Source organism: Sebastes fasciatus, chromosome 13 (genome assembly GCF_043250625.1).
Source record: "Sebastes fasciatus isolate fSebFas1 chromosome 13, fSebFas1.pri, whole genome shotgun sequence".
Taxonomy (NCBI): Eukaryota; Metazoa; Chordata; class Actinopteri; order Perciformes; family Sebastidae; genus Sebastes; species Sebastes fasciatus.
This window is the reverse complement of record NC_133807.1, coordinates 847,501-874,311: the sequence shown is the minus strand read 5'-3', so window position 1 is coordinate 874,311 and position 26,811 is coordinate 847,501. Positions and strand designations below refer to the sequence as shown.

The following is a 26,811-nucleotide window of genomic DNA, read 5'->3' as shown; positions in this document are numbered from 1 at the left end:
CAGTAGGAGAGAGTTTGTTGCAGATACATACAGTAGTGTGTCTCTTAAGAGACTGGAGATGTGACAAAGCACTTAGAGGATCTCTTTATAAACCCTGACAAGGAGATCCCTACTGAGACCTGAGAGTACATTACAAGAGAGCTCCGCTGCAATTCTATATGCACTGAATGTGAATGTGAGTGTGTTTGTGCAGGCGTTTATGATATGAGAACACGGACAGGAAAACCTGGAAAATGTGCAAGAGAAAAGGAAAGAATAAGAGAGGGGGAACACTCCATACCCTTAAGGTACATTTTGAACAGAGGAAAAATGTGCAATTAATTTGCGATTAATCACGATTAACTATTTTATATACAATTTATATATATATAAACACACACATACACACACACACATAGAGACAAACAGATATATACGGTACCAGATTTACAAGAAGCAGTACAAATTTAGTATTCACATGCACCAGCACCCACCTCAGTTGGGAAAAAGATTGCTGAAAGAGGCAATAAAATGCATCTAGGAAGCAACAAAAACACAATTCTCAATCAGTTGAAAAATCAACTAAAAACATTCTAGTTTCCATATAAAGAACTTAAAATCATACATGGACTTCTAATGTCCCATTGGGCCTCATGCAGCAACATTCTGTTCAATTGATCTTATATTTTCTCTTCATTTTCTGTTAAGAGAAAATATAAGAGAAGTTAACTCCAGATGCATCAAACTGTCTTAACTATCCAAAGTGGATCTTACGTTCTTAAGTTTAGCTCAGCTTAATATTTTGAACCCATAATTCCGGCCCAAAATGGTACCGACCAATCAGGACTTTTCTCGGTCCTCCCTATTGTCACTTCACCACTATTTCCCTCAAAAAGCAGACGAAGCATTATAAGGAGAGGAAACATTTTAGAAACAGCAGAGAGTTATCGATTAGTGGATAATTAATATGGTTGGTTGGTTAGTTTCTACACTCAGTGAGTCTTTGCCTTTAGAAGCTAAAAAGGAAGTAATGAGACATGAAAACACACAAGCGTTCTAAATAAAAATAACACGGTTCAATGCTAAGCAAATGCTGCCTTGAAGGTAAATATGATTATGAGATGCCATTTAACAAGTGACTCATCTTCACACGTTGCTTATGAAATAGTTTGTTGACAATATGGCCATGAGGTCTGAGACGCGGCAGAACACTTTACTAGAATAGATTGTCGCCTTGCTAAGCAAAGGCTGAATGAACATTAACACAACTCCAGGGCTTTTTTACACTGATATCATGTTTCAAATGGCACAGCCAGAGATATCGTCTTTCTTAGATGATCTGGAATCTAAGAAAATATCAAACCTGGACACACACACACACACACACACACACACACACACACACACACACACAGGCAGAGTGACAGACACTGATTAGCAAAGAACAGAGACAACATGATACTGTATATGAGCCAGGAGAGTGTGGACACATACTGGTGAGCACACAGCAGCAGATGGGAGAGAAGAGTAATAGACTGTCTTCCTTTCTTCCCTGTCCACATGTCATTGTTGTAGCAGTGTGTTTCAGGAAAGCAAAGGACACATAATAGTCCCTCATTACTGAAAGTGGGTCAAACTGTGTGTATATACATGTGTGTCAAGAGGTCCGGTGTAAAGCTTGTTTAAGGGGGGGATCGTGCAGCAACAAACGGCATGAAAAGATTGTGTGTGTGCTAAAAATCTATACTGTATATCCAGACAGACAGGGAGAGGGGAAGAGAGGACATGCAGACTTGGAGAGGATCATGAGAGAGACGGAGATGAGCAACAGAGATAAACAAACAGAGGCAGCTGGTGAGAGGAAGGGAAAAAGCCAGATATGAAAGAGAGTATGGTTTGTGAGATGGAGAGAGATAAGATGTGGGTTCAGAGGCAGTGGTGCAGGGATGTTTTGGCAAGTGGGCTTTACTGTGGCTTCCGTTCCTACATGGATACAAACCCATGGTTACACTTGACCTAAAAAACCCCAGCAATGCTCCTCCTCCTTTATATTGCTTTGAAAAACATTTGGATTTATTCAAGTTTCTCGCCAAAAACTACGTCTTACAAGATTACATGTGAACACAACATGATAATGTTAGAATTTACCTTTGCTCAATACTCATACTGAAAAGAGCCTGAACGCATCATAATGTAAATCGTAATGAAATCAGCAGGACGAGAGCTAGTTGCTGTTTCAACACGGATTTGTTGTTCGCAATGTAGCATTGTCAGGTAAAGAAATAGGTGCGTTGGACGCGTTGATAGTGAGTGTACTGCGTCCCAAACACATTTTCTATTGACCCTGGGATGATGGGACGACGTTAGCCTCCATCCCTGATCCTCACGGTAGACTTTTGACATTGACTTGGTACCAAGGTATTGGTTCTCGTGACGCCCTATCAGCCTTATTTCTATTATTATTACTGCTATTATTAGCAGTCGTAGTCATATTTCTATTATTAATACTGCGATTATTACTGATATTTCTATTATCACTCTATTATATCCACCACTGTTGATTATTGTTTTTAGTCCTATTTGTATTACTACTTATAGCTGTTGTGCTATTATTGTTGTTGCTGTGCATCTCTCTCTCTCTCTCTCTCTCTCTCTCTCTCTCAACCGAACCGGTAGAGACAGTTGGTCGCCCACCCAGAACCGGGTTCTACCCAAAGTTTCTACCCGTTCAAGGGACGTTTTTTTTTAGTGCATGCTCATGGGGGTTCTCTTGTTGGGTCTCTAAACTATAGAGTACGGTCTAGACCTGCTCTATATGAAAAGCATCTTGAGATAACTTCTGTTATGATTTCAAGCTATATAGCAATAAATTGAATTGAACTGACATTGAACATCCCTCGTCATTAGTGGCATCATTGTGAGACACATCTTTTTGATAAAGTTTGATAATATGCTTTGGTGTCATTGCATCATACTTGTGTCTTAAAGGAGTAGCTTAACAGTTTGTATGGTAAATATGAAGCTACCGCCAGCAACAGCTTAGCTTAGCTTAGCTTAGCTTAGCTTATCGCAAAGACTGGAAACCTCTGTACAAATAACACATTTTACAGGGGTTATGTGTTGGACTATTTCTCAGGTGCAGTAAACTAGTAAAACTCGTGACCAAGTCCAGCCAACAAATAGTCTGAAACATAACCCCGTGTAAAAATACAATGTGTCGTTTTTACATTTCAGTTTTTGTTTTAACCAAGAAGATATCACACTAGTGAGCTGTAGAGGTGCTGTTAGACACGCCAGTTCAGCTGTTTCCTATTTCCAGTCTTTTGCTAAGCTAGGCTAAGCTAACCAGCTACTGGTGGTAGCTTCATTAGCGTACAAACATGAGAGTGGTATCACTGTGGTAGAAATGGAGCTGGGGAATCAGCCTCACGTTTTGGAAGCAGTAGATGGTAAGAAGAGTGATGGATTTCTAAACGGGAGGAGAAGAGATGAAATAATGGAAGAGTCCGGAGAGGAAGTAGGAAGATAAAGAGGACGGAGCTGTGGAGGGAAGTAGTTGAAAGCTGAAGAGGGAGGAGAAGAGAGCAAGAGAGAGATCTGGAGCAAGATGGACAGAGAAGGAAAGAAAAAGGTGGATGTGTGGAGTAGAAGAGGAGAAGGGGCTTATAAATATTGCATGGCAGGTTTTACTACTTGGCAAAAGTGAGGGCTTCCCTCCTCCATCCATGCCCCCCCACGGACACACTCTGCAGGGCTGTATTATTCAGCCCAGTGCAGCACTGTGTAACGATATCCCCGTTTAACCCTGGAGGGGAAGATAACACAGTCGTCACTGAGATGCAGAAGTGAATGATGACACATGCACCGTGAGTGATGACACATGCGCAGTGTCTGCCTGCTCAGTGTTTGTTGTGATAAGATGGTGCCGCTTTCAAATGTGGGGCTGCTGGAAGGTTCAATGATGCTGACATCTTCACTCAATATTTAAATTTAAGGTTTGATCACAATCCAATTGTATTTTTGGCTGCGACCACCAGCAGCTCTATAGATCACTCTAGGGATGCACCGATACCGATTCCGATTCCGATACCGATACCGATACCGATACCGGTATACCAGTATACCGGTATCGGTATAGATCACTCTGTTGATCCACAAACATTTCCGACTCTTTGTCAGCCACAGTTTTTGCCCTGGGCAGCTGGAATTTGGCATGGAGGTCAAGTGTATGGGTATGAAGGCACTGCACTCATCAGAGTTGCTTTTTCATTATGGACGGATTGCCCATCCCCCTACAAATTAGCCCCGCCTATTTCATACGTTCTGAACCGTTTGTAGTAGACTCTTGTGCAAACAAACATTTGTTTTATACATTTCTAATAATTATTTTTCAATCTTGCCTGAACCTCACAATACCTTAATAAATGAAGGTTGCCATCATTTCGCTTCAGTCTCCCCCCGTCTAACACAGTGGCCGGATATTGCTTATCCAGACTTCTCTACATAGCTAATGAATCATGTTAGTGTGAAGTGTTGTCTGTAAACAACCAACGTATTAATAGTCAACTGTTTGATCTCTAGGCTGAGATTTAGCTGGAGACGACAGTCTGGTGCTGCTAGAACGTTAATGTATGACTGTATAACTGCAGGGCGGTACGGTGGTGCGCTGTCGTCTCACAGCAAGAAGGTCACAGGTTTGAATCCGGCTTGCATGTTCCCCCCTTGTTAGCGGGTTCTCCAGCTTCCTCCCACTGATTCTAAATTGCCTGTAGGTGTGAATGTGAGCGTGAATGGTTGTCTGGCGACCTGTCCAGAGTGTACCCTGCATCCGCCCAGTGTCAGCTGGGATTGGCTCCACTCCCCCAGGATTAGCGGTTACAGATTATGGATGGAAGTATTACTGCAGCAGCCTCCCACTCAAGCTAACGTTAGCTAGCCATGCTAGATGTCACTGTTACCAGCATCATTTAGCCATTTAGCCATTTCAGTGTATGTGCCCGCTACACAACAGCATTTCTCTCCTGTGACAGCGAGTTTCTTTCCCCCAAAAGGGAGCGCAGCCTCGGCGATGATGCCATGCTGGTCTGGTCTATAGCCTGGAGCTATAAAGCTCCTCTATTTGATCTTTTTTAGGACATGGCAGGGGAGCAAATGGGAGATCAGTATTTTTGGATTTATGTTGGTGCAACGAGCTACACAGCAACTCTTGGGCATAGTGTTATTACTATTACTGGTTAGTTTAAAGTAGAAGTTTGGAGACAACTTCTTCTCTTTACTCTGTTACTGACTATGAGGGACATGGGATTGTTCTCCCCCAAAAGGGGGTGTGGTCATGAGAGCCTACTCTGGATGACGTATTGTCGGCTGATGTATTGGTGTCAGAGAGTTCCTATTTCAGTGGTGTGGGTTAGACTTGCCCCCTAAACTTTAGCCCCACCCTTTTCATAACTCATGAACCATTTCTCATAGACACTTGTGGGAAGTGTGTGAATACATGAACGCGTGGATGCACGTGCATAAGTGGTCGAAGAAATCGAGAATTTGCGCTTGTTTTATAATACTGACCCCAACATGAATACTGGGCTTCCATAGGAATGCTCCCCCAACTTTTGGCCCATTTTAGTCTCTTACTCTTATTGTATATATAAGTACATATACTATAGGTCCATTCTGAGTAGGTCGCCTGAACATGTCTTATTCAGCATTCGGTTGAGCTTCACCCTCTGATGTCACTTCTGGTTGCAAAAAGATGGCGACAGCCAAAATGCCGAAGTTGAGGCTTCAAAACTGCAGTCTGCAAACCAGTGGGTGACACCATGGTGACTACGTCCACTTCTTATACAGTCTATGTTTCCAAACAGTGTACCACCCTGGCTGACACCAACAACAGTCACAAGCTAGAGGGAGAAGCATCCCCACAAGGGCAAGGACCATGACTGACGTTAGTTAACAACGCCACATTGGCAGCTGTGGCACCACAGGGTTTCACAAGTGTTGTTGATCGATGATCAGAACACTGTTACCTCAACAGGTGGTGAGATGTCACCAGGGTCTGAAATTATCTTTTTTCAGTGCCTGCCACTGTGGCAGACAAGTATTTGTTTCGTCTGGCACTCTTGAAATCTCTGAGCTAAATGACGGAATAACATTTTAGATCTGATGTCATTCAATGTTGGATATATTTTACATAAAAAACATTATATGCATGGTAAATTACAGTGTTGGAATTTTTGGGGGAGGGAGGGTAGTGTCCACAGTACTATACTGTACTTTGTTTTCGTCATCTATAGTGGTTATTTGCATAAAAACACACAATTCAAATGATTATGATTATTTAAATATTTACTTTGATTAAAAACAATCTTGGCAAGCTGCTTCGAGCTAGTGTTAGGAAGTTAAACAGGTCATAATTCTCTCTCTAATATCTATTTTATATTGCTGTGAAAACATCTCCATCAAACAACTGGATTTATTCAAGTTTCTCGCCAAAAACGTAATTTTACGAGATTATATTTGTACACATCATGATAATGTTGTAATTTACCTTCGCCCAATAGTAATTTTTCCTGAGCAGACAGTGAACGTCTCATAACATTAACTAAATGGCACCTCTGTTAACGTAAGCAGCTCCGTTATTTATCCAGTCAGGACTGAGCTGCTAACGGCTGCTAACAGCTAACGTTACTAACTCTCCTCCTGCTGATTTCAACACAGGTTTGTTGTTCACAGTGTCGCTTTATCAGGAAATAATAGGGTGCATCCTCTCAGGTTTAGTAGCACCACGCTTACAGAGCGCTTTTTTCTCTCCGCCGTGTCTCCGGTCCAAAACAAACTGAAACATGATACAGCATGCGTACGCGTCATTCTGCAGCGTAACTGTTAGAAAGTATCAATAAGAGAAATCAATAGACACGGAGGCATGAAATGCCAAGGAATTGGACAACGTTGGTTCTTTATTCCCATAACTAGTGTTTTCCCTGCCTGCCAAAGTGGCAGGTGTCCTGATGATTTCACCCGCCACTGCCAACAACTTACCAGCATTTGGCGGATGGCGGGTGCTAATTTCAGACCCTGGATGTCAAGCTCTCTTAACAAGCAGGCCCTCTGCGTTTTGGTCTGTGAACACATTTTCACATTTATTCAAGTACTGTACTTTGATAGCTAGTTACTAGTTACTTTGCTGATAATGATTTTTACATAAAAAGATATTTAGATAAAACTATTAGTTAACAGCTCCACGGTGACCCCGGGCAGTTTACCCACCTACCAAGCAGCCCAGTCGCACAACAGTTTGTAAAGTTGTCACAAAATTTAATGTACTGATTCGTGTACAAAGACGAATTTCAATTTTTTTTCCTGTCAATCAATCAATTGGTATGTAATGTAAAAAGAGTTATTATTTCATAAACTTAACTAAGTAGTTTTTGCCCTGTAACTTCCATATTTAAGTTATGCCACTTCCTGTGTTATTTAAACCCAAACCACAATCTTTTCCTAAACCTAACTAAGTAATTTTATTTTGAAAAGACTGGAGCGGAAATTGAAACGTGCGTCACGTGTTGTTGGACATTTGTAGGAAAACGTACAAAAAATACATTGTTGAAAGTCGTGCTGAGCGTCACAAAAAACAGGGAAATGTGTGTCTATGTTCACGAATCAAATAGATTAAATTTCATGACTATTTCACAAAGAGACTGTGTTGTACCAAGACAATAATACACAAAACAATACTAAATGACAATTTTATAAAGTATAAAATACAAGAAAATGCAACAATAACAAAATACTAACAAACAAAACAAAAATAAAGGGAAAAGTATGAAAAATTAATTATTGGTATATATACTGGGAAAAGAAAGTACGGAAACTTGTGTTTGGTCGATTATTTCTCTGTTGTTCCAATGCTAACTGACACTGTATTTTAAATGGTTGGAAAGCCTGTTTATTTACCTTCACAATGATGCCAAAATGCTCTGCCAATGGTAAACAGTGTGTTCTAATAAGGCTACCAGGAAGCCTGCAATGACTGCCCTTCCCCGTCAGGCCCGTTTGCGCTGGTGTCGACAACACAGACAATGGAACCTGATCATGTGGGGGAATGTCATGTTCAGTGATGAGTCCAGGTTCTGTCTGCCAAAGTTGGATGGCAGGGTGGAGAACGCTATGCTGATTGTTGCACCGATGGAGTAACAGCTTTTGGTGGGGGCAGTGTCATGGTGTGGGGCGGCATCTCCCTCACTGGCAAAACAAGGCTTGTCATCATTTTCAGTTTATTAGTAGTAGTCGTCATGGTGAAATTTGATAGCGTAAAAGCTATGAAGAAAAGCATGTAGGGAGAGGAGGTAGCGGAGGAGAGGAATAGAGCCAGTGCAGGCAGATAGAAGGAGAGAAGGAGCGATGGCTGATCTGTAGTGAATAAACTAGAGCAGGTCACTGTGGGAGGGCAGCACTCTTCAGTATGCTGCTCCAGACTCACAGGCACACTCAAAGCAAGTGGGACTCCTATATTCAGTACTATCTTCCTAGCTTTCTCACAAAATAATTCACACTCACATATGCCACTTGCCAATGGTAAAACTGTCACCATCTCGCATGCTGCATAATGCAGGTTACAATGATAGCAGTGGTATTCTTAGTAATATTTGAAAGAATGTGGCCTTGATTTCAGACAAGGGCAGGCTTGTCAATTCTAGTAAGTGACTGTCGATTTTGCTGGCTGTAATGACAACTGTTGCCAGCACATTTTATCAGCTGTAGCTACTGTAGCTAGCCAATACAGGTAATGTTAGCTGCCAAGCTATTAACTTGTCTCTGCCTGACTTTTAATGTTTCCAGTTTAATGGTTTTAAAATGAGAATCTGGTAAAAGGGTCTTTAAATATGCACTTCATGGCCGTATACATGACTTTGTGCTAAAAAACGGACGCTAAAGTTACATGTCTCAGGCAAAAAGTCAGCATCCTTAGATGTTAGTGAGATGCAGGGCAGGAATTTAACGAAAGCCATGAGGGCCGTGGCCTTCTGCCCCTCAAAAAATGATGTGCCCTGCGGCCACAGTGGCCTTGATGCCACGCCCGCACTACCCCAGCTGACTTCGCCGTTTTCATCTCTGTTTTTTTCCTGTCAATACGTTTTTTAGACAGTGTCTTTTGTTGTGATTCTGAATTTGGGCTTTATCAAGTGAAACGCTGCGCACATAGCCAGTGTTGGGTTCAGTTTCAAGCCTGATATGAACCACTGGAAAAACGGGCTATTTATGATGATAGTTTGACACAAATGTTACCGCTGGAGATGATCGCTCCAGACAATGCTTGTTTCCACCGGACACGCCACAGCACATTTCAGAAGCTCTGTTAAAAATATGCGCCCATTCTATTTTTTTTTCTTAGTGTCTCCTTCGTTGGTTGAGGGGATGCACCCAAAACCATCTCCTTCTCCTCCTGCTAACAGGCACTGTTTGTGAATATAGATGTCAAATAAGTAATGAGGGTGAATGTATTTTTAACAACTAAAACACAGCCCAGAGCCCAATAGAGCACAGAGGTGTGCTGTATTGTTTATCTTTAATAGTAGCCTATGTTAGAATGAGGACTAACCAATGTGTGGAAAAAGGTAATGGTAACCGGCTGGAGTTTGGCTGGAGAAGAGCCTACTCTCTGCTATAGTAGACTAGCTTCCACACAGTGGGGGAATACTACACTGTGGACTTGCTATTGTTTTTTGTTTTTTAACATAACCTGTAACCCCACAAACTAATGTAGTTTGCTAATGAAATGCACCTTGGCCTTGAAAGTAAAGTTCAGTTAGTTAGGTACTAAGCTAGTTAGCCGAACCTGTTAATGTTTGTAGCTTACAGATAAACACACAGTTTGACCCATTCCTTACACTTTTGCTCTTCTGTTTTTGGTTTGAAATTTTTACAAAGAAAGATACCATGCTTCAAACTCTTTCTATTTATTTTTGGACCCCATGTCAACAGGCTAAAAGACTGAGGTCTTTTAGCCTGTTGACTCCTATTTACAGTCTACCTCCTCTTGGGTTCCTGCTTCTATGACTATACATCATACATCATGTCATAAAAAGAGAACCTGAGGAATTCATTGGTACCATGTCATACTAGCTTGTCGCAAAGCAGGTTAAATAAAACTCCAAACATACGCTAAATTTTGGCGAGGAAAAACTGTAATGGCCATTTTCAAAGGGGTCCCTTGACCTCTGACCTCCAGATATGTGAATATCATATATGTACAGCAAATTTTTATGTTTTTTGACTTAAAACTATGCAATTTGACATCACTTTGGACCATTATTATTACTATTTAATGATTACTTTATCATTTATCACAACCTCTGAACATTTAATTCTTCTGGAAATGTTTACCCTTTAAATTTATATTCTCCTAATCAAAAGAGCAGATTCAGAAATATTTTAAATAATGTTTTATTAATTATGACAAACAATTCACTAATTATTTTACAAAAAGAACTTGAACACTGTATTAATAAATTACAACAGCGTCGTTCTCAACCCCCCCCCCCCCCCTGTCAGCTCGTCCAGATTCTCCACATAGTTTTTATGTTCATACGGCTTATGATGCTGGCGCTGCACCGTTATGAATCGCCATTATTAATCTCCCAGAGAGCCTGATATGGACAGGGCAGAGAAAAGTGAGAAGTACGCCAAGGAGTCAAATGTAGAAGTGCCGGTGAGTACTGGCTCACTTGGAGCACTGTTACAGTTAGTAGCTGGAGACAGCAGCTGGTTAGCTTAGCTTAGCATAGAGACTGGAAACGGGGGGAAACAGCTAGCCTGGAGGTGTAGTTGAAAAGTGAATTGGACACCGGAAGAGAAAATAAATTCCATGTGTTCAGTGGAGATGTGCCCATACTGCCTTGATTCCAACATCATCTCTGCATGTGCAATCTCCACAAGAATGAGAGCGCATAGTGGTGTGTACGTGGCCACAGCGGCAGGCTCAGAAAGCAGACTAAGACCTTAAGTTCCTGGTCAGTGTGCTCACATTTCTCCAGGTAGAAACCTCATTTGTAATCACACTAACATGGTTTGAGTTTTTATCTCTTCAATGGCCTCCTATGTGAAACATCAGATGGAGCAAACAGCATGAACCGCCCCGATTATTGCACTTTTTACACTATTTATCTGAACCTTTTCACAGGTCATCACTCCAAGGTCAGAACCCTAATAAAGCTGCCACTGACTATGTTTGACAGCAAATAGCAAATCTCAAGAGAGAAGAGTCACAGAGAGGAGGCAGCAGACACATTTCACTGTTGATATGAGTCAGATAGAAAGTGTGTGTAAGGAGGGCACGGAAGAGGATTTGATATGTGTGTTTGGGTCCTCAGGTTATGTTACTTCTCCTCCTTATACCCTCTCTCTCTCTCTCTCTCTCTCTCTCTCTCTCTCACTCACGCACACTGTATCCTTTACATAATATGATACCTTTCCTCTTGTGCATTTTTTTCCATCTCCCACCATCCCATCTTTCCCTTAGCTCCTAATCCTCTGCTATTAAATCTATTTGTCATGCTGTGCTTTGCCATTATCACTGACCTGTGTGTGTGTGTGTGTGTGTGTGTGTGTGTGTGTGTGTGTGTGTGTGTATGTATGTGTGTGTGTGTGTGTGTATGTTATAGGTTTTCTCCGCTGCATCATGCGGCGCTCAATGGGAACCTAGAGCTCATCACACTGCTGCTGGAGTCACAGGCTGCTGTCGACATCAGAGACCAGAAAGGTGATGGGGAAATGCGCGCACACACACACACACACACAAATATAGACAAACATACATATTAGGGCTGTCAATTGATTAAAATATTTAATTGCGATTAATCGCATGATTGTCCATAGTTAATCACAATTAATTGCAAATGAATCGCACATTTTTTATCTGTTCTAAATGTACCTTAAAGGGAGATTTGTCTAGTATTTAATCAACATGGGAGTGGACAAATATGCTGCTTTATGCAAATGTATGTATATATTTATTATTGTAAATCAATTAACAACACAAAACAATGACAGATATTGATCCAGAAACCCTCACAGGTACTGCATTTAGCATAAAACAATATGCTCCAATGATAACATGGCAAACTGCAGCCCAACAGGCAACAACAGCTGTCAGTGTGTCAGTGTGCTGACTTGACTATGACTTGCCCCAAACTGCATGTGATTATCATAAAGTGGGCATGTCTGTAAAGGGGAGACTCGTGGGTACCCATAGAACCCATTTACATTCACTGATCTGGAGGTCAGAGGTCAAGGGACCCCTTTGAAACAGTTTTTCTTCACCAAAGTTTAGTGTAAGTTTGGAGCGTTATTTAACCTCCTTCATGACCAGCTAGTATGACATGGTTGGTACCGATGGATTCATCAGGTTTTATAGTTTCCTATCATATGAAATATACTGCTCAAAAAAAAGAAAGGGAACACCTAATCATCACAGTATAACACCGTCATCAGTTAAACTTCAGGGATATCAATCTGTCCATTTAGGAAGAACAAGTGATTGTGAATCACTTTCAGCTGCTTTGGTGCAAATGAAAGTGACAACAGGTGAATGGAGGCAACAGCAAGACAACCCCCACACAGGTAATGGTTCTGCATGTGGTGGCCACAGACAGCTGCTCTCTCCTCATCCTTCTTGACTGGTTCTTCTCTAGTTCTGTGTTCTGCTAGTGTCCTTGTCACTACTTGTAGCATGAGGTGGTACCTGCAGCCCAATCAGGGTGCACAGGTAGTCCAGCTCCTCCAGGATGGCACATCCATACGTGACGTGCGGTCGCAAGAAGGTTTGCTGTGTCCTCCAGCACAGTCTCAAGAGCACGGAGGAGATACCAGGAGACCGGCCGTTACACGCGGAGGGCTGGACGGGGCTGGACGGGGCCGTAGAAGGGCATCGACCCAGCAGCAGGACCGCTATCTGCTCCTTTGTGTGAGGAGGAACAGGAGGAGCACTACCAGAGCCCTACAGAATGATCTCCAGCAGGCTACTGGTGTTCATGTTTCTGACCAAACTGTCAGAAACAGACTCCATGAGGGTGGCATGAGGGCCTGACGTCCTCTAGTGGGACCTGTGCTCACAGCCCAGCACTGTGCAGCTCCATTGGCATTCGCCAGAGAACACCAGAACTGGCAGGTCCACCATTGGCGCCCCGTTCTCTTCACAGATGAGAGCAGGTTCACACTGAGCACATGTGACAGGCGTGAAAGAGTCTGGAGACGCCGTGGTGAACGTTATGCTGCCTGTAACATCATCCAGCATGACCGGTTCGGTGGTGGGTCAGTGATGGTCTGGGGAGGCACATCCTTGGAGGGTCGCACAGACCTCCATGTCATAGCCAACGGTACCCTGACTGCTGTAAGGTACCAGGGTGAAATCCTCAGAGCGATTGTCAGACCTTATGCTGGTGCAGTAGTCCCTGGGTTCCTCCTGGTGCAGTAGGCCCTGGGTTCCTCCTGGTGCAGTGGGCCCTGGGTTCCTCCTGGTGCAGTAGGCCCTGGGTTCCTCCTGGTGCAGTGGGCCCTGGGTTCCTCCTGGTGCAGTAGTCCCTGGGTTCCTCCTGGTGCAGTGGGCCCTGGGTTCCTCCTGGTGCAGTAGGCCCTGGGTTCCTCCTGGTGCAGTGGGTCCTGGGTTCCTCCTGGTGCAGTGGGCCCTGGATTCCTCCTGGTGCAGTGGGCCCCGGGTTCCTCCAGGGTTCCTCCTGGTGCAGTAGGCCCTGGGTTCCTCCTGGTGCAGTGGGCCCCGGGTTCCTCCTGGGTTCCTCCTGGTACACTGGGATCTGGGTTCCTCCAGGTACAGTGGGCCCTGGGTTCTTCCTGGTGCAGTGGGCCCTTGGTTTCTGCTGGGTTCCTCCTGGTGCAGTGGGCCGTGGGTTCCTCCTGGTGCAGTGGGCCCTGGTTCCTCCTGGTTCATTGGGTCCTGGGTTCCTCCTGGTGCAGTGGGTCCTGGGTTCCTCCTGGTGCAGTGGGCCCTGGTTCCTCCTGGTACAGTGGACCCTGGGTTCCTCCTGGTGCAGTGGGCCCTGGGTTCCTCCTGGTGCAGTGGGTCCTGGGTTCCTCCTGGTGCAGTGAGCCCTGGGTTCCACCTGGTGCAGTGGGCCCTGGGTTCCTCCTGGTACAGTGGGCCCTGGTTCCTCCTGGTACAGTGGGCTCTGGTTCCTCCTGGTACAGTGGGCCCTGGGTTCCTCCTGGTACAGTGGGCCCTGGGTTCCTCCTGGTACAGTGGGCCCTGGTTCCTCCTGGTACAGGGTGATGCCCAGCCTCATGTGGCCAGAGTGTGTAGGAGTTTCCTGGATGACCAAGGCATTGATGCCATTGACTGTCCCTCACGTTCCCCTGACCTAAATCCAACTGAGCACCTACGGGACGTTATGTATCGGTGCATCCGACGCCGCCAAGGGCCCACTGCACCAGGAGGAACCAGTCCTTCACAGACTGTCCAGGGGCATACAGACACGCGGGGGCCATACACACTACTGAGTCACAGGATGAGCTGGATCAGCCTGTGATTTACATTCTTTACTTTGAGGGTGTGATTTTGAATCCAGCCCTCAGTGGGTTGATGATTTTGGTTTCCATTGACCGTTGTTACGTCATTTTGTTCTCAACAAATTATACAATGTACATCAGTAAAGATTTTCCACTTGAATAATTCGTTCATCAAGATCTGATGTGGGATTTAAGTGTTACCTTAATTTTTTTGAGGAGTGTATATGATATATGGTACATATACAGTATATATATATGATATGATATCTTCACTCTAGCTTTAAAACTGAGCCACTACAACCTAAAAATCTCAAGTTGCGTTAAAAGAAATTTGCGTTAATGCATTATTAGTGCGTTAATTCTGACAGCCCTAATGCATGCAAAACAGCAAAGTGAAATGTGAGCTTTGCACATACATAAAATACTGTACATGGACTTGGACTTATATAGCGCTTTTCTAGTCTTCCGACCACTCAAAGCGCTTTACACTACATGTCAGTATTCACCCATTCACACACACATTCATACACTGATGGCAGAGGCTACTAAGGTGCCAACTTTGCCCATCAGGATTTAATCTAAATACTTATTCACACACCGATGGCTATGCCTCCGGGAGCAATTTTTTGGGGTTAAGTGTCCTGCTCAAGGACACATCGACATGTGACCCGGAGCAGCCGGGGATCGAACCACCGACCTTCCGATTGGTGGACAACCTGCTCTACCCTCTGAGCCACAGCCGACCTACATGTCACGCTCTTACACATAAACATTCACTGATCAATAATATCATACTGTATACCTCAGTGTGAGATAGATAGGGCCTGCGTGCTCATTCTGTGCATGTGTGTGTTTCTGTGTGTGCAGGTATGCGGCCGCTGCACTACGCAGCCTGGCAGGGGAAGGCGGAGCCTATGAAGATGCTGCTGAAATCTGGTTCATCTGTCAATGGCCAATCAGATGAAGGACAGATTCCTCTCCACCTGGCAGCGCAGCACGGCCACTACGACGTGGTGAGTGACGGCAATTCTTCCAAAAACAGAGCTCACAGTAGAGGTTAATGACAGATCAGCTGACCATTAACTGATTCCCCTGTGTGCTGACCACACGTTATTCACGCGACAAAGCCATCTGTCATAACCAGTAAGTGATATGTCATTTTTAAACGGGGGATGGACCAAGTTCGGACCGACGGTGGAGGCTACTGATATTTCAGAGCAATGGTCAGGGCCATAGATTCCAACTTCATTCAGATAAAGGATCAATGAGTCAGGCAGACTAGACTTAACATGTTGAACTAAACAACTCCTCTGCCCCTGCACTCTCTGCTACTAGGGGATGGAGAGGGGGGGGGGTGGCAGGTTAACAAGGGGGACAGCATCCCCCCTCAAATCACCCACCGATCATGATTCATAATTTAGCATCCTTCAGTTCTGAAATAGCAGAATGGGCTGCCACAGAGGCTGAAAGGGTTTGTTGTTATTAGTGATTGTTGGCACCTTTAAAGCGGCCATAATCAAATGATTATAATAAAGGCCTTTATTATAATCAAATGATTATAATAAAGGCCTTTACGACAGTTGCCACACATTTTCATTAAAAGGTTCTAATTGATTGGCACAGGCAGAGGACCAACTACAGGATCCTATCCTATTGACCCAGAGCAGCGTCTGGCACTGTGCCTGAGGTAAATTGCTGTATATCCTAAACTACTGTAAGTTAATTTAGTTTCCTTTAAGCAAAATGTGCTGAGTGAATTTGCCTCTGGTAAACAGTTCCACAGTGTATATGTCTAGGGCTTTTATTGTGAAAAGTAAGAATGGGAGGAATGGATCTGGGTCGTGTCTTGAAGGTAACACGCAAATTGCAAAACTCTTGCGTGATGGTTAAGGTTAGGCATTGACCTTGGTTAAGGTTAGGATAGGTTCCACTCAGTTTTACAGAGCTTTTTAAACATCTTTCAGCTCATTGTTTTGGTTTTCTGGAGCATAATTTGACTGTTTTGCTTCACTCCCACTGCTCTAATAGCTGTTTTTAGCTAAAAAGCTCTAAAACCCCACTGTGCACTACCTGTCCAGCACCAAACAGCAGACAAGGTTAGCAACTAGCAAAAAAAAAAAAAAACTGTATTTTCCTCAGGAGTTGGTGGAGACCAAAAACAGAGCTTAAAGAGATTGAATATTGTACATTCATTAGGTGGCCAAAGACACCACCACTCCAAATGAATGCTAATGTAGCTCTGTATATGCTCGATGTGTAAATGGGCAACTGTTTGCTAACATGTTCACCACATATTGATTAAAAGGTGCTGATATGTCAGTGTTGTGTTTACAGCTTGTTTCTGCTGCCCCCAAGTGACCAAATTGCTGTACAGTTATTACAGGTTTAACATTCAATTCAGCCTGATAATCACACTGAATTGCCTTTTTTTCCACTTAACTTCAACATTCCACCTTCACCATTTTATTGTTGCTAGGTAGCAGAGGTGTAGACCTGAGTCACATGACTTGGACTCGAGTCAGATTCGAGCTACAAATTTGATGACTTCAGACTTGACCTGACAAAATAAACAAAGATTTGCAACTCGACTTGGACTTTAACACGAATGACTTGGGACTTTACTTGGACTTGAGCCATGTGACTTGAAAATACCTTCCCCCAAGCGAAAAGCTTAAAAAGTATGTTATTTAAAAAGTGTAGCATGAATAAATTCTACTTTTTTATGATTAAGTTCAGGTGCACTTGTTTTAACAACATTTTAATGTATTATTTAAAATGGCATTACATTTGGTGAAGAGCACAATATGAGTTGTTTAGAACTCAAAACTCAGAGTTTAGGATTTGGGACTTGACAGATTTGTGTCCCACCTCTGCTAGGTAGCTACGTCATGAAGCTAGGTAGCTGCCTCACTATGCAGGAGGATGACGTCTCCATACTTCACTCACTGTGCCTAAGAGCTGTGATCATTGCTATTTAGCGCTGTCAAAGTTAACGCGATAATAACGCATTAACGCATTAACGCAAATTCATTTTAACGCCACTAATTTCTTTTACGCATTAACGCAACTTGAGATTTTTAGGTTGTAGTGGGCTCATTTTAAAGCTAGAGTGAAGATCCTGGTGTCATATGAAACTAGAAAAATTATGAAAACATTATGACTTGTTTAGAACTCAAAACAAAATTTAGGATTTGGGACTTGACTTGGGACTTGCAAAACTTGGTCCCACTTCTGCTAGGTAGCCTAGCTATGTAGGGGGATGACGTCTCCAGTCACTGTGCCTAAGAGCTGTGATCAGTGTTATTAAGTACACCTGAACTTTACCTGCTGTGACAAGTCAACATATCTGCTAGGAAAAGGGCCTTTTTGAATCGCTGAACAAATGAGATGTGGGCACTGATTCATAGGTCTGGAATCAGGCTACCTTTACTTTAACATTTATCACTTATGTCTTGTTCTCATCCAGTGAGTGCAATGGTCACTTCCATATACATAGTGCCCATTTTCCGGTGTCAAAAACATAAAAAAAAAAAAAGTAATGTATATTTAAGAAAGAAGAAAATGAAACACAGGAGCTAAAGAAAATTCCATCTTGGAGTCTTTTCCAGTTAAGAAAAACCACTGCAGTGCTGCTGCAGGCTTGCCAAAGCAACAACAATGAAATACAGCCGACTCACTACAGCAGCCAACATACCCTAGAGGAGAGCGACGCTCAGCATTCGGCCCAAAAACTGAACAACCATTCCCTCTATTTGATTAAATAACCATGATTTATGCAGGGTAACAAACTGGGGCTGAAGCTTTAATCCACAGTTGCTCCCAGTGTGCAAGGGCAAATAAATACAAAAATGACATTACATATACATGACATTTCTTTAAGGATGGCGAGACTGTTTTTATCTGAAACGAGGGAATCTAATTTGGCGTGTTTTTCTAATTTGTTCCATTTTTAAGGTGCATTAGAAAGCACAATGAACTAATTCCTTTGGTGGGAATTTATCCTTCTAAGTCTTTTACCACTTTAACCAAGCTTTAAGGTCATTATACAGAGACAAGCCACCGTACCTACAGGGACGGATTCTCTTTATAGCAGCAGTGGGTAGAATTAGAGCAAATATGATTAAAAAAAAAGCTGTAAAATGAGAAAGTTTGTGACCCGGCAGCCATGTTGAGATCTGCTGAAGAAATACCAAGCACCGCCCACCAGCCGGAGCACACTCTCATTTTACAGCTAAACAGTACACTACATTTTTATCAATCATCTTTATCAATCTAGATTGTTTTGGTGTGAGTTGCCAAGTGTTGGAAATATTGGCCGTAGAGATGTCTGCCTTCTAGATGACACTCTGCTTATGGTGCTCAAAGGGGCAAAAATACATTTGAAAAACTCAACAGCAATGTCTCTTTCAAGAAATCATGCACAATAATCCACACACCTGGTTGTGAGCAGCTTCATGGAGGAACTATTTTCTTTCTACTGAACTACACCCGTCAACCATATCACCCCGCAGATGGAAGCATGCCAGGGCGTGCCAGGGCGTGCCAGAGCGTGCCAGGGCGTGCCTGCCTCAATAACAGATTAATGTATTTATTAGGGCTGTCAATCAATTAAAATATTTAATCGCGATTAATCACATGATTGTCCACAGTTAATCATGATTAATTGTAAATTAATCACACTTTTTTTTATCTGTTCTAAATGTACCTTAAAGGGAGATTTGTCGAGTATTTAATACTCTTATCAACATGGGAGTGGACAAATATGCTGCTTTATGCAAATGTGTGTATATATTTATTATTTAATAAATCAGTTAATAAGACAAAACAAAGACATTTCTTGCCAAAATGTGGCGTAAGTTTGGAGCGTTATTTACCCTCCTTCCTGAAAAGCTAGTATGACATGGTTGGTACCGATGGATTCATCAGGTTTTTCTAGTTTCATATGATATATCTTCAATATAGCTTTAAAACTGAGCCGCTACAACCTAAAAATCACAAGTTGCAATAATGCATTAAAGAAATTAGTGGCGTAAAAAAACAATTTGTTTTAAGGCGTTATGGCGTTAACTTTGAAGCCTTAGTTTTTATTAATATCTGTTTGTTTTTTTCTCATGTGTCGGTGTGTGTTTTCTTGTGTCTCCTGTCTCCAGTCGGAGATGCTGCTGCAGCACCAGTCCAACCCGTGTATTGTGGACAACGCAGGGAAAACACCTCTGGACCTGGCCTGTGAGTTCGGCAGAGTTGGGGTAAGAGCCTACAATTTGAGTCATTGTTATCAAAACCAGCAGCACCTGAAGACAGTCTACAGGAATGATCAAATGTCTGGCTTGTGTGTGTGCTTGTAGGTGGTCCAGTTGTTGCTGTCCAGTAACATGTGTGCTGCTTTGCTGGAGCCCAAAAAAGGAGACACTACCGACCCCAACGGGACGTCTCCTCTCCACCTGGCCGCCAAGAACGGACACATAGACATCATCAGGTACACACACACACACACACACACACACACACACACACACTTCCACAAACACATCCATCCCAGAGGTTCATCTCACACACACACACCATTTTTAATGAATCACTGGGTTTAAATGTCCTCCTGAGCTTGCTGAGAAAACCGATATATAACACAACAGGGGAACAGTGTGATCCAATGAAGTGAAGGAATAATGTGGTGCCATACAGTGAGAGATGATGCATCAGTTACATACTCTTAAATACATTTTGGAGACTTTACACACTGCAGACTTTGCATGGCACTCTGTCACGCTAAATGTCAAGTCATTATAATCTCATCTCAACAGGGATGACACATACTACTTTTTGTTTACGCTTTTTGCAAAGGAGCATCATGCCAGAGTGACTTTTGTTGCCATGGTGATGTCAGCATTCAGCACAACGCTTTGGCATGAAAGATCCCTGCAGAATGGTGTGCCGCGGCGAATAAACACACACCACAAAGTCTACTTTTCCTCTCATCACTCGCAACCACTTTTAAGTAACTCTGGGCCGTATATACATACAGTATGTGTGTGTGTGTGTGTGTGTGTGTGTGTGTGTGTGTGTGTGTGTGTGCGGCGCGCGTGTGCGTGTGTGCGGCGCGCGTGTGCGTGCGCGCGCGTGTGTGTGTGTGTGTGCGTGTGCGTGTGCGTGAGTGTGTGTGTGTGTGTGTCGGTGGAGGGCTTGCTTGCCTGGCAGACACAGACAGAGAGGCCAAGGAAAGGAGGGAGACACTGAAAGATGAGAGAAGACTGCAACTGAGGGAAGATAAGGGAGAGAGAGAGGGGTAGAGAAATAAAGAGAGAGGTTCAAAAGAGAGAGAGAGAGAGAGGAAGAGAGAGAATTAAGCCTGTCATAGTTGATAGAGCAGAGCGTGCCTCTCTGGAAGTGACACTGATAAATGATGCTCATTAGGCATGGCCAGCAGTCTGTGGAAGACACACACACACATACAAACACTGACTCTAGTTCAGTAGAAGTTAGAGGAAAATGAAATGTGTGTTTGGCAGCTTTTTTGACAGTTGACTCGTGTCATCGGATCTTTCAACGTCCTTTTCTCTGACCCTGTCATTTAAAGGAAGTAATAAGGCTGGTGATATTCTTGACTTAATGACTGAAAAGACCAACAATTAATGATGGCATTGGTAGCCAAAGACTCATCCACAGTCATTTATTCCTCGAGTCTACAGCAATGCTAGAAGCTGAGAGGCTGTACTTAGTCTGTGTTTTGAGCTAAATGCTAACATGCTCTCAATAACAATGTAAACCTGCTGAGGTTTAGCAGGTGTAATGTTAACCATGGTAAACATCTTAGTTTTTAGCGTGTTAGCATGCCAACTTCAGGCCAAACTCTCAGGCTATTACGCTACATTTCCACTGCATGGTACAGCATGCAACTCCACGCGTTCTTTTTTGGTTTTCCGTTAGCAAAAGTTGTGGATAGTACCTGGTACATGGTGGTTTTTTTGGTACCACCTCATCCGAGGTTCCCAGCAAGTTGAGCCAATAGGGGGAGTTAAAACGCTGCAGACCACTGATTGGTCAGAGAGAATTGTCGCAAAAGCGCGACATGGGACATCCTGCAAAACCCACCATTTTTAAATAGCCAAGCTATCGTCAATAGAGACCATGACTTTTTTATTCACTCAATCCAGATTTGAAAAATGGCAACCTGCAAAACTATGCCGTACACGCTACAGTACGTACATGGCAGTATGTACACTAGAGCAGCCATTCTCAACCAGTGTGCCGCGGCCCACCGGTGTGCCGCAGAGCGCCATCTAGTGGGCCGCGGAGGCAGTGGTACTAGATTATCTTTTTATTATTATTTAGCAAAGTGAACAGGTAAAACCTAAAGGAGGTAAGATGCCAGCTGCCGTAAAACCAAAGCCTATTGAAGGAGGCTGAGACACGGGCGGACACGGTCTTGTATTGGGTATAACACATGCGCAGTGTAACTGGAGCTGCGGTCGTGCGTTGCGATCGGCTCAATTTCGGCGAGTGCAGAGCAGATATTACTGCGCATGTGCGGTACCCCAAAGGCGCGTTGATTAAGTGTGACCCAACCTCCTTCAATAGGCCTTGTGTAAAAACACCAAACATCATCAGGTAGAGACAAACGTGTTTGCCACTGTTAGCTAGCTAACGTTCTCGGATGCAGTGAGACAAAATGGATCGGTTTTTAAAGCGAAAAAGTGATGTGGGAGACAACCCTGCGCCAGTAAAGGCTCCGAAGCGTGTTGTGAGGAAATATGACCCTGAATACATTCAATTAGGATTCGTGCTTAATCGCCTTTTTGAACTGAGAGAAGAAGTGCACACATTTCTGGAAGAGCAGCACTCGTATTCTGTGGAACAGAAGAGTCAAGGAGGGACGATTTGACGTGTTTTCACTCCTAAGTGAAACTTTGGAAGCCACTCCTCATGTCAACATATCCAGTGTTATAACCCAGCATTTGACTCAGTTGTCGGGAAAGTTTGCAGGCTACTTCCCAGAAGATGCACGAGATGGAAACCTTTGGATTTTGGACCCTTTCTCTGTGGATCCTGCTTCAGAAGACATAGCTCTCTCCACTGTGTTGGAAAATGAACTGATGGAACTATCAGCAGACAGCAGCCTGAAGCTTCAGCTCACACAAGTAGACCTTGCTTCATTCTGGATACTGGCTGCCAGTCAATATCCCTCTCTGTCAAAACGGGCAATCAAATTTCTGTTGCCTTTCACCACCACCTATTTATGTGAGTCAGGGTTTTCCATTGTGACTGTCACAAAATCAAAGGCAAGGAACAAACTGAAAGCAACTTTGAATGCTACTCTGCGTGTCAGCCTCTCACTCATCCCACCACGACTTGATCTCATTATTTCCCAGAGGCAAGCCCAAGTGTCTCACTGAGGGTAAGCAGAATATGTATTTTGGTCATTACAGCTGACAGTGGCATAACACATATCTACAGCCCAGTTTATTATTTGTTGTATAAACATGTTAGGTTTTTTACTCGGAAATGTTTTGACAATCACAAGTGGGCCTTCAGTTGCAAAAGGTTGAGAACCCCTGCACTAGAGTATGTACACTACGCCGTATACGCTACAGTACGTACACGGCAGTATGTACACTAGAGCAGGGGTTCTCAACCTTTTGCAACTGAAGGCACACTTGTGATTGTCAAAACATTTCCGAGGCACACCTTCCGTGTTGACAGAGAGGGATATTGGTTCTCAACCAATGTTGAGAACCAGTGTGCCAGTGAGAACCTCTGCACTAGAGTATGTACACTACGCTGTACACGCTAGAGTATGTACACTAGAGTATGTACACTACACCGTACATGCTACAGTACGTACACGGCAGTATGTACACTAGAGTATGTACACTAGAGTATGTACACTAGAGTATGGACACTACGCCATACAATTGACCAAGTGCAGACATTCCTCTATTTGGTTGCAGATGAAATGGTCCAGCGAGTGTTGTGATATTGTCACAGAAGTTTATTTCTTATAAAGCAGGTTTAAGTACTACATAAATACTGTGAAAGTATTGAAATGCTCAATCCGTGGAGAAATCCACACAGCCTGTATTCACAAACTGTTTTTGAAACAAGGTGTCAAGATGTCTGTAATTTTGTGATGTCACAAATATACAATATACAGTATATAGTTTTAAATGTAAACATTGTAGATGTGTACCAGTTTATTTCCTGTTGCAGTGTTTGTGAATGACATCATCTTACAGGAAGTAAACGGGGACCCAAGCCACGAAATTCCGTAGCAATTCCGTTGAAATGTGCTAAAACGGAGTGTTTCAGACACAGGGTAAATACAGGTATATTCAGGCAGAGAGTATGAGGAAAATATGTTCATTAAATAGTTACGCCATAGCTATGGAGCCTATGTATGTGGCTGCCAAAGCTATGTTGTAGAGTAGGCTACACGGTAGCCGACCTGCAGCTCCTCAGAAACATACTGTAAATACATATGGTGGCTACAGTGACCACACGGGGAGTGCAAGAACTGCGATTGGAGTTTCTGATGTTGGAGAGGGTAAAGATAACATTAAGGCAGTTCAAAAAAGGCTCAGTTTTTATCTCCTTTCTAACACATTTAGCAAAGCAATCTCCACTGCAAACCTGGACCAACAGTCCTCACAGAGTGGATTATTTTAGGATTATTTCATGATGATGGCCAGAAAAGTCAATTTAATCAATTTTAACTTCAATCTATAACACAATAATTCTAATTTAATTAGTGGTCTCATTGAGATCAAGTGCAATAGAAGACATTTCTTTAATATGAATAACATTTTGAGTCAATCCTACATACACCATCTTGGTGCAGTAAATACTCACTAACTCACCAAATGTGAAAATAGTTCCCCAACAATTACACTATTTATACTAATATTGAATAATGTTTGCTAAAAGCTACAATGCCCTGCTGATAAAAATACTGAGGCTTTTCTTCAGAATGAAAGATTTCTGTTTTCAGAAACAAATTGGCCTGGGGCAGAGAAGTCAGGAATTATTAAGAGACAGACATTGTTGGTTTTGGTCATTTTGTGGGGCTTGTTTGTAATAAGAGAAATATAGAGTAATGCCAGCCTTATCTTTTAAATCTGGTGCGGTATACCAAGAGTTCACTTTATTTCTCTCTTTCTCTTTTTTATATCTCCCACTTGACTCCTCTTCTCTCTACATCTGTGTGTTCTTTGACACCTCTCTTGACACCTCTCACCTCTCACCTCTCTTGACACCTCTCACCTCTTCATACACTATTCCCTTTCTTCTGCCACTGCTGTCAGACTGTTGATCCAGGCAGGCATCGACATCAACAGACAGACCAAAGCGGGCACTGCCCTGCATGAAGCTGCCCTGTGTGGGAAGACCGAGGCAGTGAGACTCCTGCTGGAAGTAAGTGGAACTTTACCCTGGGCTCGAGTTCACATAAAGGACAATTACAATCTCATTTTGAACACTTTCAGGCCAAAACCTCTATTGAATCTAACTGCTGTCTCCACCACTAATGTCAAATATCACAGCTGTGACAGTAACACTTGGAAGGTGACTTTTCTATTTCCATGAAATATATATAACATTTCATATAACAATTTTTTTTTTTTGTCAAAACAATACGGCTGCCTGTTTTCTGTGATGAAGAGGATTTCCATATCCAATTGCTATGAATTAGTACATTTTGACTTATTTATATGACTATGCCTGTAAGATGTAACCCAGTACATATGTCATTGAAGAACCCTGTTTGACTTAAAATATTTAAAATATTTCATTAGCCCCCTGAGACCTGACCGACTTCACTGTCTTTCAGAGGCTGTAGCAGGTTCAGTTTTAGATATAGTGAAGGCAATTTTGTTTTAACGCCAATAATTTCTTGAAAGCATTAACGCAATTTGCGATTTTTAGGTAGTAGTGGGGTCAGTTTTAAAGCTAGATTAAAGATATATCATATGAAACTACAAAACCTGATGAATCCACGTTCAACCATGTTGTATTAGCTCGTCAGGAAGGAGGTTAAATAACGCTCCAAAGTTAGGCTTAATTTTGGTGAGGGGAACTGTCATGTCCATTTTCACAGGGGTCCCTTGACCTCTGACCTACAGATCAGTGAATGTAAATGGGTTCTATGGGTACCCACGAGTCTCCCCTTTACAGACATGCCCACTTTATGATAATCACATGCAGTTTGGGGCAAAAAACATAAATTTTTATGCATGCAGTACAGATTTGTTATTTTCACCTTATTCTAAAATGATGTGTTTGAATATTTCTGAATACTGGGGTCCCTAAACAGTGTTGAATTCCATAAATTGGGTCTCACTGTAAAGTTGAGACTCTGGTCGATCCAAGGAGCCCAACTGTATTCATGTGTGATGATGTTTGTCCCCATAGGAGACATTTCATTGACCTCCCTGTATAAAATGACCTGTGGTGACCTCTAGGATAATCACAGCCTCATGAGACTTTACAGCCACAAACTAGAGACCTAGAGCATTCAGAGGATGGATGGATCAAACTAGAGACCTAGAGCATTCAGAGGATGGATGGATCAGACTAGAGACCTAGAGCATTCAGAGGATGGGTGGATCAAACTAGAGACCTAGAGCATTCAGAGGATGAATGGATCAAACTAGAGATCTAGAGCATTCAGAGGATGGATGGATCAAACTAGAGACCTAGAGCATTCAGAGGATGGATGGATCAGACTAGAGACCTAGAGCATTCAGAGGATGGATGGATCAGACTAGAGACCTAGAGCATTCAGAGGATGGATGGATCAAACTAGAGACCTAGAGCATTCAGAGGATGGATGGATCAGACTAGAGACCTAGAGCATTCAGAGGATGGATGGATCAAACTAGAGACCTAGAGCATTCAGAGGATGGGTGGCTTTCCTAGCTAGATTGACTATAAGGGGGTTTCTGAGCAGTTTACAGAAGAGAAGTGTTCGCCATCCGATCGTCGAAAAATTTAATTCTTGCAGAAATTTCCAAATGTCAAAAGTTTTTGATCCCAAATCACAGCATGGCTTTTTCTATGGTGTTCCTCGAGGTCTTGGTGTCTTAATTTTGTATTTTGGAGGGGATTATTGGTCATTTTGATCAATTCTCCAGTGGTAAAAAATGGTTAAATTTAGCACCAAATCTGTGTAAAAAATATCACACCCTATGATATTGATATTGACAGGTATCAACCCCAAAAATTGCTACAACTTATGAAACATAATAGATCATGGGGGTGGTCATCATATACAGTGCTTTCATCATATTGTTCTAAGCCCTTATACACTTTCACAATTTATTTTTATTA

The 26,811-nt window shown here is 42.8% G+C and overlaps 1 protein-coding gene across 13 annotated transcripts in view; it reads left to right on the top strand.

Moving 5' to 3' along the window:
• caskin1 (CASK interacting protein 1) overlaps positions 1-26,811 on the top strand; it is a 196,790-nt gene that overhangs the window by 103,976 nt on the left and 66,003 nt on the right. For all 13 annotated transcript variants that reach the window (XM_074654973.1, XM_074654966.1, XM_074654965.1 and 10 more), the window contains exons 3-7: positions 11,637-11,734; positions 15,361-15,506; positions 19,644-19,739; positions 19,839-19,969; positions 24,789-24,897. In XM_074654973.1, the coding sequence (XP_074511074.1) occupies positions 11,637-11,734; positions 15,361-15,506; positions 19,644-19,739; positions 19,839-19,969; positions 24,789-24,897 (580 nt within the window). The remainder of the gene's footprint in view (positions 1-11,636; positions 11,735-15,360; positions 15,507-19,643; positions 19,740-19,838; positions 19,970-24,788; positions 24,898-26,811) is intronic.